We start from the raw sequence: 14,395 nt of genomic DNA, 5'->3' as shown, positions 1-14,395 counted from the left end.
ATTATTGTAAATCATTTTATGTTATCTATGCTGCCATAGTCATGGTAGAAAATGGATATCATTCAGTTTTGTTATGGCAACTTTGTACGCGTCTACGATTTGTTTCCGAAAAGGTCGTCGATGACTTTGCGATTATACAAAATTACAAAGAAAAAGTGTAACTGTTGTTGTGTCATTGTATAAATACGTTTTTTAGTGATAAATATACACATTATGGCCGGTGCAATGTTATTCGAGAGGTCACGCGTCTCATCTTCGAACAGAGACGAAGACGTCCGCATGACCGACAAAATGGTTAGCACAGGTGAGCTGCCCGAAGATGACGAAGAAAACATAAGGGCCAAGGAGCAAGGCATCCTGAACCTCGGTGAGAAATACAAGAAGGAAGGTAAAGCGAAGGAATTAGCGGAACTCATAAAAGCGACGAGGCCGTTCTTGAGTTTGATAAGTAAGGCAAAAGCAGCAAAACTGGTACGTTCATTAGTCGATTTCTTCTTGGATTTAGAAGCTGGTATCGGTATTGAAGTTCAGCTTTGCAAGGAATGTATAGAATGGGCGAAAGAAGAGCGCCGCACCTTCCTCCGACAATCTTTGGAAGCGAGATTGATCGCGCTATATTTCGATACTGGTATGTATACGGATGCTTTGGACCTTGCCACTGCTTTATTGAAGGAATTAAAAAAGTTAGATGACAAAAATTTGCTTGTTGAAGTGCTTCTTTTGGAGAGTAAAACCTATCATGCCCTCAGCAATTTGCCAAAAGCCCGTGCATCGTTGACATCCGCAAGAACCACAGCAAATTCTATCTATTGTCCACCAAAAATGCAAGCAGCACTTGATTTGCAATCTGGTATCTTGCACGCGGCTGATGAACGCGATTTCAAAACTGCGTACTCATACTTTTACGAGGCGTTTGAGGGTTATGATGGAGCAGACAGCCCAAAAGCGTTAACTGCATTGAAATATATGTTATTGTCGAAAATAATGCTTAATCAGGCTGAAGAGGTTGGTACAGTTTGTGGAAGTAAAGCCGCTCTCAAATATGCCGGTAAGGATCTAGATGCCATGCGTGCAGTTGCTACTGCATCACACAAGAGGTCCCTAGCCGATTTCCAAGCTGCCTTAAAGGCTTACAAGCCAGAACTAGAGGAGGATGCAGTGGTCCGTGCCCATCTGGGTGCCTTGTATGACACAATGTTGGAACAAAACTTGTGTCGTATTGTGGAACCATACATGAGAGTTCAAGTAGACCATGTCGCACGCTGCATTCGTCTCCCTGTCGTACAAGTAGAGAAGAAATTGTCCCAAATGATCCTCGATAAGAAACTCAATGGAATTTTAGACCAAGGTGAAGGTGTTTTGATTGTATTTGACGAGTCACCCCTGGAGAAAACTTATGAAACAGTCTTGGAAACCATCCACCATATGAGCAAAGTTGTGGACACTCTATATCAGAAAGCAAAGAAGTTATCATAGACTTGAAGCATGTACATTGTTGTAGACTTAACGGTTTAAATATATCAAATTAACAACCTTAAATTTTCCGTTTTGAATTATTTTTTGTAACACTCTACTTAAACTGGGATACAGCTAACATATTGTATTAAAGAGAACAGAGAAATAAAGCAATAATGAGTCTGAAATATTTACATTTTTAAATGTTACTGATATGAATTACTAATATCTAATTTGATTACATTCATTTCTAACTTAAGCTAGTGAAAATTATAATATTCTGTTTTAATTGAGAATAAACGGTGTTCTCCGAAGTGTTGTTTTAATCTTTCCGCCCACATTGTTTTGGTGCAAGACTTATTTTTGGACTTGACTAATGATAAACAAAATTTGCATATTATTGACTGAAATGTTTTGTACTGAAAGTAGAGTTGTTTTTTTCATCATTAATAATAATAAACACCATTTGTTTCATTTCACCATTCATTAATTTTATTGAGGTATTTATTTACAATTATTTCTTTTTTCAGCTGGTTGGTAACTTTTAATAAATTGCAAATTTAATGCATAACATTATTAATTATATCTGTAAGAGAGATATGAATTAATTTTAATTAAAATGATATCAGTTATACCTACCTAGTTAATTCAGAAAAAAAAAATTTTGTAAGTCACATTTTCTATATTTGCAGATTTCTAGAACTATTATAATATATTATCATTATACCTTATATATTGATTAATAAAGAATTATTAACAAGAATCATCATGGAAACAATGGGTATGATATATATTTCTCTTTATGTCTGTATTAAAACTTATTAGGGGAAAACAGAACATAAAATTAATTTCTCAATAAAAGGTGAAAAATTACACATGTGACTTAGCATAATTTGCAGACCAGTCATTAATTGATGTTAGCCTTGTTAGCCTTCTTTGGTATAAGAATCCTCGAGTCAAGTTGCTTGTTACCATCATTGAAATTAAATGTGCTTCTATAAAAATATACAAGATAGGTAATCAAAATTTACTTAATTCATTTCAAACCCCTAGGTCAATTTTTTATTAAGTATCCTGTATCAATCATTAAGACGAAATGTAGGTATTTAATTTTAATCTAGCTAAGTTTAATAAAGCACTTATAACTTAAATATAGCTGTAATTGCAAAAAATAATGACCTAAACTTTTAAAAGTTCAATAACCTTCGCTTTTAGTGTTTTGATAACAGTGACATCTATACGAAACTTGATGAACTATGTAAAGAATGGTTGTTACTATGTGTAGTTTATACAACTTTTCATAGATGTCATGTTTAAAAAAAAAAATTCTCAATTTTTTTTTATTCTACCTTACCGCCCGCGGCTTCGCCCGCTTTATCTAAAACCTAATAAATTATATACTTAAAACTTTGCTATTGAATCACCTATCTATTAAAAAAAACCGCATCAAAATCCGTTGCGTAGTTTTAAAGGGACGGGACAGAGAAAGCGACTCTGTTTTATACATGTTTTATACTACCTATGTAGTGATGATGGATTGAAATGATATAAACTGAAGTAATTTCAAATTCGTTTTCATTGTGGTTTTCATACAATCCGAGTAGCTTGCTTTGACTTTAATTTTAATTGTACGAGACCTTACTTACTCGAAGGATCTTACCTACAAAATATTTATTATTTTGTAATGTTATCAACAAACATGAAACTATGTTAATTATAAAAACTAGGTCATATTTTTTTAATTTAGTTTTTTTTTAAAGTTTCTAATTAAAATTTTAAGCTACTCTTACGCTAGTTAATTTCATATACATTTGTGATCCATTCGCCATTGTAGCGAGTATATTCAAACCTACACTGAAGTTCGGTAGCTTTTTATATACTTAATTATTATCTACTTAGTAAGTACTTACCTTCAGTACGCGTCACGTAAAAAGAACGCTGGATGAAAGTGATGGGGTGTGTTTGCGCATGGATCGAGTTTTGCAAGTAAGCTATGTGCCGATTATTTTATTTTTGAACTAGGCTCGCGAATCGTGGCTTCGCAACTACCTATTTGTTATTCTTATACCACCTCATAACACCACATAGATAGACCGATAAATCGCCAATGCGCAGCTTAACCGTCAGCGTTCTTTTTACTTGAATTCTTTTAAATTTTTTTAGGATTTCGAAAATAAAACAACAAGAAATAATATTTCTTAAAATTATATTTACATTCTTCTATCTTACATTAATATCACATATTCACGTATTTGTAATTAATTAATAACATTTAAAACAACACCGAACAGTTAAATCTATTACAGGCTACTAATATATTTATAACAATAATATTATATTCTGTTAAGAATTTACAACATCCAGGAAATGTTTCTATTTTAAATTCACAATAATTATTAAATAAATAGATAATTATTGCAATGCCATATCTGCGATAATATGTGTCGTTAAAAATTTTGTATACTTATTTAGATGATTTAGTACAAATTATTGCCGAAGCTTGTAACTACTATAAAATTATAATAAAATCATAATATTTCATTTTCAATTTGATTATTGGACCAGAACACGAAACCAGCACGAAATAAGCCAAGAAAAACTATAAATACGAGTGATATCTCATAACATCTCTCTTCTCATTATCTTCATGATTTCCTTAAAATTTTCTTTTTACTGTAATCATTTCCATTCACTCCAACTGAGTTTATTGAGAGTGTATTCTTTACAACTTGTTTCATGTGTCTTCCTATTGTTAGTCCGGTCAGACCAAAACAGGCAGTCTAGCCACCCTTGGCTATAAGTGAACGCGTCCCCCCACCACAGCGACCGCCACGCGTACCGCCGGTTCCGCCGCCGCGCGTCGTCTGACACCGCTCGCTTCGAACGCGGGCAGACCACCGGCGAGTTCTGCTAGCTTTTTGGCATCTAAACATAGCCCGTTCTGGTTCGTGGTCGGACTGTTTAGGTCGTCTGTTTGGACTTGGCGGTCGGTGGATGTTGATCGCTCTGCAATTGAGGAAAATGTTTATGTCACCTGTTTAATACATTTAATGAAGTTAAAAAAAAAACAAATTGAAAGAAAAACAAATATAATTTTAAAATAAAAAGAGAATATGAATGAGTAGAAAATGTTTATGTGATATAGGACGGAAAGTTAGTTATATTGTGTCTTGACGTTATAAAAAATAGTCCGTTAAATACGATAATAATTCGATGTTGTAATATGTAATTGGTTGTATTTAGTTACTTGTTTCTAAATTTGACATGTCTGCTGGGCATAGAATAAAGTGAACAAAGTGTGTAACAAAGTGAATAAAGTGAAACAAATTAAAAATAAAATAAATCATCCAAACAACATACCCGCCTCCAACGTAGATAAATCTGTAGAGGGCGTAGCAGCAGGGCGCGGCAAGGGCGCAGCTCCCACCAGCGCTGCACACACCGCGCCCGGGGCGGTGCCGCGCGCGCCACTCCGCCATTTTGACGTCATCATGTTCGCGCGCACGTTGCGCTCCGGTCGGATGAGGATTATGTACATCTACAAGGAAATATTTGAAATAACAGCTAACATTTATTATATTTATTAGGTCGTTTTCATGAATCAGAAATAAAAAAGGTCCCAGATTGGAGCCTTGAGGAATACCTGAAGTAGCCGCAACAAGAGAAGAGAAAGCGATTCATTGTTAGACTTAACTTATGTTTTCTATTATCTTAACACGTCATGTGTTGTAATTTTGTAAATCACAGAGTTGGTCCGTAAAATTTAATAAAAGCAAATTTTTTAAAATAGTAAGTAGGTAATTCACTGTATCGAAGGCGCTACTCAAATCTGATAGTATGAATTTATTTAGTGGCTATTTAAATGAGTTATCATGATAGTCAATGGATATAATTCGTAGTAAAATTATTTTTCAAGTGTTTGTTTTTTGTTTTAACATGACAAAGTTTTTGTTTCCAATACTCACTTTAGGTGCGAACAAACACGCCAGCGTGACGCTAGCACTGAGCGAGATAGTGACGGCCATGCTGGTTACACGCAGTGGCACGTGACTCGCCGTGCCAAAATACAATGGCACGAAGGCGAGCCATATCACACAAGTCGTGTACATTGTGAAGCCTGAGAAAATGTTTTTGTTGTCAATATTGCCTTTCGTAGAATTCTGGAAGGCAGTTTCTTAGCGCATTAAACCCTGAATTAGCTATGATTAAGTATTCTGTGCCCTGACTTAAAAAACATGAATTTTGCCCTTCTCACAGATTCTGACATTTACAAATCTCATGAACTTTATCAATAAATGGAATATGGAAGGACGAAGGAGGAGAGGTAAGGTATCTAGGATGTTTTTAATTGATGTGTTAATGAGAAAAGATATTATGGCAGTTTATTTTTTAACGTTACATTTTCATGTTTTTTGTTTCTTAACAGTTACGGAGCCGTACAGAACATACCTATATGCTTGCTCTCATTGAAAGCCTCTGGTATCTTCCTAGTGAGCACAGCATATACCGTGCACACCACGATCAGGACTACTGGGTAGAAGAAGGCGATGGTATACGACGCGTCCACGTAAGAGTCGCAGACCAGCATGTTATCCTCGCGCGTTGGATAGTGGTGAATCGCACGGGCTGGGGATACGAGTTGCCATACCACCACTATCACCACCTGTTTTATTTGTAAGAATAATAACAAGGAATACTTTCAGTTTATTTATTATTTTTTTAATAGAAAGCAGGCAAACGAGTTTGTGGATCGCCTGGTGGTAAGCAATTCCATAGCCATCACAGACAGTGTATGAAAATTTGTTGCCGTCTTTTTTATCACCACCTGTTATTTTATAGCACTTTTATTTCCAGTGTACGAAACTGAGTGCCAGAGGACCTATTTGGGATTGGAAGGTAAACAGAAATAGTTCAGAAGCGTTTAAAGCAGGCATAATTTGCTCCATAATGCTTATAGTTACCAAAACAATAATTTAATGGAATTTATGAATAAATACAAAGATGCTTATCGTTTGAATAATTAAGTATTACCTGTATTGAAACCAATACGGAACATATTAAGAGCTGTGACTTCGGTGATATTAAAGATGGTCGTCGAGCGGAGTGTTTGCTTGCGTCGAATATTCTGGCAATTCTATTAGTTTTTGTAAGAAGAGCTGCGTATACTACTGTGAAACAGAAACCTGTACCGAACCTAAAACACAGTCTAATGGTTAATTAATATAAAAATACCTATTTCAGGAATACAATAATTCAAAAAGAAATGAGACTTTCAATTTCTAGCTACTGAATTCCATTACAAAACATCCCAATTTATAGTTAAGGCTCACCTTTGAATAGAACATAGCAAGTCGGTTGGGCGGAGTACAAGAGCAAATGTAACCAAGTAGCACATGAGTATCCCGGTTAGTAGCACGAAGGACAGTTCCCGACCACTTGCGCGTACTACTGGCGTGCTACTTCTAAGTATCCATAAGGTAACGATCAGGCTGAAATATGAGTATTATTTATACAATTGAATGAGTAACACACTCTTGACTTTAATCATTCAAAACTGAACCTGTGAATAATATTATCCGTATTAAACCAATGGTGTAGGTATTTATTACAGAGTTTCTCGCTCCGGTTACTTTCTGATGAACCTGTTTTTCAAACCGGCGGTAAATTATTATTTTTGATTGTATTTTGATGAGTAAAAAGAGCTTTTGAGCGAAGTCTAGTTGAATCTCATCTACCCCATAAGAGACTTGATTGCCATGAACAACTAATGCTAATAAAGACTACTTACATTGTCAATATGATACCAAGACCAGAAAAAGTCATAGCTCCGATAGCAGCTGGTGAAGACGGTTGGAGATATAATTCTGGTATTGGGGCACATCGTGTTCGCGCTGCGTCTGGTAACGTGCCCCTGGGGCATTCTACACATGCCGTTTCTGAATATGGTGATCGTATCTGAAATACATTTGTAGATTTGTATAATCTTGTTCATCATACGGAAGAATATGTTGGAACGTTTAAACATGACACAATATTGTATGTATAATCTATCAAAGGATACCTATATTTGTCGAGCTTGATGTGTCTAAACTAATCATCGAAATTGATTTAAGTCTAAACTAATCGTCCAGTTGTATCTCGTAAGCTGTATTTGCTTCTCGCCAAGTAAAATATCACCTTAGTTCGCAACCCATCAACATATAGAATTTCAACTTGTTGGTCGTAATGGCTCTGATATTTGTAAATTGGCTGTCAGTTTTAAGTGCTATCATACCTCATACTGTGTGCAGTTGAAGCAGTGCCAGCAGCAGCTCTCGCCCTCCACGTACTGCTTGGCCTGTCCCAGCTCGCACTCCGCGCTGCAGACCGACTCCGGCGGGTGAGCCTGCCCCCATTTGAATTGAATATCTGAAGTTAAAATCATAATTATCTTCTGTCGATTTGTAGTTTCATAAATTTTAAAATTTAAGCTTTTTTGCCAGATGAAAAGCAAAAGCGTGCAGTCTACTCATATGGCCACTCATGTGATTCAATATTATGTTTTCATACATACTCAGTCAATTCAAAAAACTTTTCCGAAAGAACGGAGAATGAGAGTTTCCAGATCTGATCATTCCATTTATAGTGATGCCCATGCATACAGAGAAAATTGATCGACTCTGAGTTTCAATAGTTAAAAAAAAACTATTCCGGTGTGATATTGGTTGGCGTATGGCCAAGAGTGTTTGCATATTTATTCAGTCCATAAATATTTCTGAAAATGACATAATTGAAATCAAACAGAAAAATACCTTACCATCCATATTCAGTTGCAACTCCCCATCTAGATATTTCCCAACTCTGATCCATCTATACACACCACGTGTAATTTGTTTAAAATGTAATATATTGTATCTAGCTGGTCCATCTCCATATTGGTCGAAATGAAATTCGTCTCCGCTCAATCCTAAAATTAAGAATAAAGCTGACATTGCACCTTCCATAAGTTTATCTCCAATTTCAGTTTGTAACGCCAACCATACTACCTAGTAATTATTATTGCCTTTAAAAGATTACACGTCTGAAATACACTATATAAGACTATTTTGAAAGTTATCATTATCGAAGTACGATATTAGTACAAATTTCACATCTATTTCCTGGTTTCCATATAGTGTTTCGTGTTGAATATATTATTTACCTGTAAAGCGTACTTGCCGTAGATACCGCAGTAGAGTTGGTCCATTCACTGGTCTCATCGCCTCACATAAACCTGGCTTTCCACCGCATAAGTCACTGTGCATATCCCTGAGGAAGAAACAGATAAACTCAACTTAGGTATAACAACAACGAGTATATTTACTGAGGAATTAATATAACATTGCTTTAAAATTATCGTTATTTTCTTTAATAAATTGAACAGTTTCGTAGTTATACCTTTGTTTGAATATATTTTGGGATTATTTCACTTCATCAATTTTCTAAACAAGATAAAAACCTTCTTATCAATTTGCATAAAGATGATGAAAATGATAACATTTATTTGTTGTAGAACTTAGAATACGAGTCCGGATACCTGATAGCAAACACAAAAGCCCAGACAGCATCAGCAACAAATTGCAGTTGTGCTTCAAACTCCGTATTTTCAGCAGATAGTTTCTCATGTCCTGTGCAAGGCTTGTAGTTTATATTGTATGGTGTACGAGGTGCGCCTGGGTAGCGGCAACGGAATTGCTCTTCCCAGAATTCTGTATAGCAAAAGAGTAAGAGTCAATAAAAATAATAAGATATTCTCGACTATGAGAGAAAAGAGAAGAGAGAAGAACAGGGTTATAGTGAGAATAACGGTTTATTTATTTCTTGTTCTATAATGCAGCGAGTTAAAGGTGAATCGACTATGCCCTATGACTATTCTCGAAGAACAATACAAAAATTTATAATTATACGTCTATATGGATTAATTACATACAATTTTATTTCATCAAGATTTATATAGTACCAAACCGAAAGTTTAAGACCTAATGTAAAAGAAAGAAAGAAAGAAATAATTTGAATTTGAGTTTGAAAACAACACAATTAGCTATTTATCCTCATCCTTATCATATAAATTGATTCATGATTACCGACAAACCAAGGATTCCTAGCGTTGTTCTCAGGCGTCAGTCCGAGAAAGTATTCCTTGAAGCCCCTCACTGGGTTGGCCTGTGGCTGCACACTGATGGTCCCTTCCACCACGGGCTCGTTACCAGCTGCGACCAGAGCCCTGGCGCTCCAGCCATCAGAGCCGACCCACCCGAAGGTACTACCAGCCCCTTTGCGTTGTACTGCTGCCATTACGCCTGCTACTTCTTGATCTGATCCGAACACTATTACCCCTGGAAATGTGACATCACTTTGGTGGTATTTCGCATAATTGTTTTTATTTCACTACAATTATATTGCAAATAAATACAATTTTATTGCACGTACCTGACAAATTAGTTATCTATATGCTATACGTGGTTGCAAAAATTTCAGTTACAATCTGTTAAATTACAGAATATTATAGAAGTTTTTTGATAGTATCAGGGTGGTATTTAACCAGGACAATTGCCGCAATACATTTTTTTATTCGTTATTTTCAACATGTCTATTAATTATACTTACAATTTTCAACCTATCTACTTTCCGTTTCCTAAAAAGACTTTTGGTAAAGTGAGTTGAATAATGCCTGTTTATCAAGCGGACAATTTATAAAAAGAGTACATAATATAGCTGCGTAACTAGATAAAATGTATAAAAGATCTAACTACACATAAAGCTAGATATTACGAACCTCTAGCTCTAGGCCGCGATAAGAGCCTTTCCACGATATCATCGTATTCCTTCTCGTCAGCTGCTCCGGAGTCCTTCGCTAATCTTTCTTTAACAGCAATGCAAATGTCATTCCGGGCTAATAGCGTTTCTAGTTCTTCAAAAGCCTGAATAACCAAGATTTAAATTAATCCTACTAATATTATAAACGCGAAAGTTTGTGAGGATGTGTATGTGTGTGTTTGTTACTCTTTCACGCAAATACTACTGAACCGATAACAATGAAATTTAGCACAAATACAGAGGGTAACTTGGATTGCTTAACACATAGGATAGGCTTTATCCCGGAAATCCCATGGGAACGGGAACTATGCGGGTTTTTCTTTGAAAACGCGGGCAAAGCCGCGGGCGGAAGCTAGTTGTAAATAAGCAAGAAAAAGCTAAATTTTATGTGGTTATAGTTTTTGAATTATATAGATAAATAGTAACGGTTGTTAAATGTTAAGTAAGAAAAATACTTGTGAAATTTGGCAACTGATTTGTTTGTTATGGTAATTACTGCTTCCGACATTAATTTATATTTATTATTATATTTATTATATATTTATTTTTTTAATTACGAAAGAAGAAAATAATATAATTAGGATCAAAGTGATTTTGGGCACGTCACGTGTTTTCTGCAAGAGAATTCCTGAATTTTTTTACTTTTAGACGGAAAAATATGGTAAAATTGGGTAGAAGTTTGTAATTTATTCATTCACATTTATGATCTATACATATAATAAATCTGTAGAAGGGTCAATTCTGTACATTGAAAATATTGAAAAAATAAATAGCAGGGGTGTTACTGGATCGATACCAAACCCAAATATGTGATTAAAAAAATTTTTGTCTGTCTGTCTGTCTGTCTGTCTGTATGTGAAGGCATCACGTGAAAACTAGCGGTTCGATTTCGATGAAACTTGGTATAATTATACCTTATTATCCTGGGCGTAAAATAGGATACTTTTTATCCTGGAAAAATACGTAGAAAAAAATTAATCTTAATTTTTCAGTTTTATCCATAGACGTTGTTCCGTAGAACCGCGAACACACGTTGCGTATTATTATAGGCCTAGCCGTATTTGGGAATTGGGTCCAATAGATATTTATAAGATTTTATTGTCAGGTACCTACTCAAAATGGAGAAATAAACCATCCACGCGAAGACCGACATCAGCGCGGACGGAGTCGCGGGCGGAAGCTAGTTGAAAATAAATGTCAGGCGCGTGGTCGTGATTTGATTGAAATGATGGCACGTTGTTAATTGAAATATTGTTCATGCTAAGTTTAGACGCTTTCCAATTATTTTCAAGTGCTAGTAAATGCGGATGACGTGTAAATTCATGAATGTATTTTTTTATTATAACTTGTAATTATTGTGTTTAATATTTTTAGTAAAATGTGCTCGATTGTTTTTTTTCTTAGGTATATAAATTTATATTACATTTATGAAAGGAAATCAAAAGCTTTTAACAAGCTGGTAAAACATCTCAATAATTTTCTTTACCATCACTAATCAAAATTCACGTATAGAAATTCTGAAATAGGAGTCACTTAGAGAAATCATGAAAGATAAAGGTCATATTCAAAAAGGTTCATAGGTCAAAAGTCTACATGAGGGTCGGCTTTTAAACTTTAAGCGTCATGGGCATATTATGAAGCAAGTAGGGTTAGGTATTACAACATGTCATCATAAGAGATTATAATTCCTTTAGATATATAAAAAAACCCTATTTCACGCGATCACGGCAGCTTATATGAAGAGCTTGGTAAAAATAAGTTATGGTTAGTAAAAGTGGTTGGTTTTAACCGGAAAACGATCAAATGTAAGAAAAAATTTAAAATGGACACGAATATTATAGATTAACGTCTGGTGGTTAGAATACTCTGGTTGAATACCTACCTATAATATGTTCAATGTAGTCAATTTCATTAGGTACTAAAAGCAGGTGTGCTGTTAAATCCATTTAACTTTCTGATGGGATATAAACTAAATCAGTTCTCATGGGAGATGGTGCATGATACACGAACGGCTAAGTTGAAAGCGTCTTTATCACGAGTGTATAGAGTCTATTATATCAATTTTGGTTTTGAAATGCATATCTGTTATCGTGCATATACTATTATCATCAATGTATAAAAATCGTCAAAGACATAGAGGATATTATTGGACGAATTAATTACACAATAAAATTTTGTTTATAATATTACTTACTAGATTTCCGCATAATTCCCGTTCCCGTGGGATTTCCGGGATAAAACCTATGTGCTAATCCAGTTGTCCTCTGTATGTGTGCTAAATTTCATTGTAATCGGTTCAGTGGTATTTGCGTGAAAGAGTAACAAACACACACACACACACACACACACCCATCCTCACAAACTTTTGCATTTATAATATTAGTAGGATATTATTAATAAAATTTTGCAAGCAGGAAAAAGTTACTTTAGCCAAAAAGGGAGATTCCCCGACCAAAGATGTTTGGAAATTGTCAGCAAAATCTTGAAGAAAAAAAAAAAACAATTTCGCGATTCTAAATAGATTTAAAATTTAAATATTGTTTCGCTACAAAGACACACATTTTGTTTAATCGTAGAGGGATATTATAATTATTATTTCATGATATAATGTATGACCTTATATGGCAGGGTAAGGATAAGGCTTGATAACAAATTGGTCCATGGCGAATAATATTACAGTTTTAATAAGACCCTTATTCACATGAACCATTTCAAAAGTAAATAATTTCCCAGATGGGTTTTTGAATTAATGTAAGCAACAGCTTACATTAAAAGGACTCATTCAACATCTAATGAGAATAAATGAGATATTGTTTCAGAGAAATATCCCCTTCCTGTTCAAAGTCTGCGAAATCGGTAAATACTATCGAGAACTAAATTATAAGTTCAGTACCATTTGCAAATACGTTATATAATCCTCGAATATAGTTAGTTAGGATTTAGTGCAGCCAGTAATTATTTCCCCCAAGAGAATCGGAATCTATTTAGAAACGACTGCAAAGCTTGGTCTTTGTTAGCACTGCAGTCTCTTAGGTACATGTTCTTATTATCTAATACAGTTATTGGCCATTCAGTCGTATTGTCCTTTTGGGGGTTGGCCAGTGTAATTATATGAAGTTTGTCTTTCTTTAATACTGTACATTTTAGTAAAAGAATATTAGCAATGGTGCTAATGTTAAGAATTATAGTATTGTATGTTCGAAGATAGAGAGAGAAATAAAAAGAAAAATAGATAGAAGACATAATACAAGACTAAAGGAGATGTTAAATACCATTTTAAGGAGATGAAGTTAGTAATGGACGAATAATCTCGCAAAATGACCATGATTACTTTTTTTTAGTAATAAAAAATAATCAAAACATAATTGTGAAAGTTTATTTTATCGTATTTCCAAAACATAATGCTCATAATATCTTATGCAGTCTACAGTATCAATTTAGATCTGCGAAACATTCTTTATTAGATTACGAAATAAATAGACTCGTTTACCTCTGGAATAAAAGCATTTCTGTATTTTAAGTCAAAGTGTAAAAGGAATATCTACAATAGCATCGGATTTATCCGAGAATAATTTTATGTAAACTCCGTTAGATTCCTTAGAATCTGCAGTTTGAACGCTATTCTAGAAAACGTAGGAATGAAGATTTTTCTACGTGTATTTTTCTGTGTATTCAAGATGTTTGAATAAATCAAAAGTTTTAAGACTTTTGATATATTCTCGTATCTACAATGAAAAGTTGTCCCGTGCCATACACATTTTACTGGATAAAATAAAGATTCATTTGCTATGGTAATTTTTAATCCTACCAAAAACATAAATGTAAAATTTGGAGCCGAGTTCAATCGTTGACTTAATTTGCCAAAAAAAGAAATGAGATCTAAATGTGTGCCAAGTTCTGCAGACAGTCCAGAAATTTATTTACAAAGATGTATTAAGTTCTTAGGTTGACTGAAAACTCAATTGTTTTATTTTCCCTCAGAGAACAATGTTTATTCCAAAATATAACTTTTTAAATTTGAATAATATAATTATTTTCACAAAGCAAACAACTAATGACCTATTGAACCCCATAATTTGATGAGGCTAGTTTTACGTCATACTGT

At 34.5% G+C, this 14,395-nt stretch overlaps 2 protein-coding genes across 2 annotated transcripts; one reads left to right on the top strand and one right to left on the bottom strand.

Moving 5' to 3' along the window:
* Positions 1-74: 74 nt before the first annotated feature.
* On the top strand, positions 75-1,769 carry LOC123696383 (26S proteasome non-ATPase regulatory subunit 11). Its single transcript, XM_045642519.1, has one exon. The coding sequence runs from the start codon at positions 214-216 to the stop codon at positions 1,474-1,476; it is 1,263 nt and encodes a 420-aa protein (XP_045498475.1). The 5' UTR covers positions 75-213; the 3' UTR covers positions 1,477-1,769.
* A 2,014-nt stretch (positions 1,770-3,783) lies between these two features.
* On the bottom strand, positions 3,784-10,387 carry LOC123696173 (metabotropic glutamate receptor 2-like). The gene is made up of 13 exons (XM_045642230.1): positions 10,250-10,387; positions 9,558-9,809; positions 9,011-9,182; positions 8,636-8,742; positions 8,252-8,401; positions 7,730-7,863; positions 7,244-7,410; positions 6,786-6,944; positions 6,487-6,649; positions 5,905-6,118; positions 5,421-5,572; positions 4,816-4,993; positions 3,784-4,461 (listed from the first exon to the last, which is right to left on the bottom strand). Exons 2-13 carry the CDS (start codon positions 9,766-9,768, stop codon positions 4,250-4,252), a joined length of 2,019 nt encoding a protein of 672 aa, XP_045498186.1. The 5' UTR covers positions 9,769-9,809; positions 10,250-10,387; the 3' UTR covers positions 3,784-4,249.
* Between the last annotated feature and the right edge of the window lie 4,008 nt (positions 10,388-14,395).

This window comes from Colias croceus, chromosome 12 (genome assembly GCF_905220415.1).
Source record: "Colias croceus chromosome 12, ilColCroc2.1".
NCBI classification, from domain to species: domain Eukaryota; kingdom Metazoa; phylum Arthropoda; class Insecta; order Lepidoptera; family Pieridae; genus Colias; species Colias croceus.
This window is presented reverse-complemented; position numbering and strand designations above follow the sequence as displayed.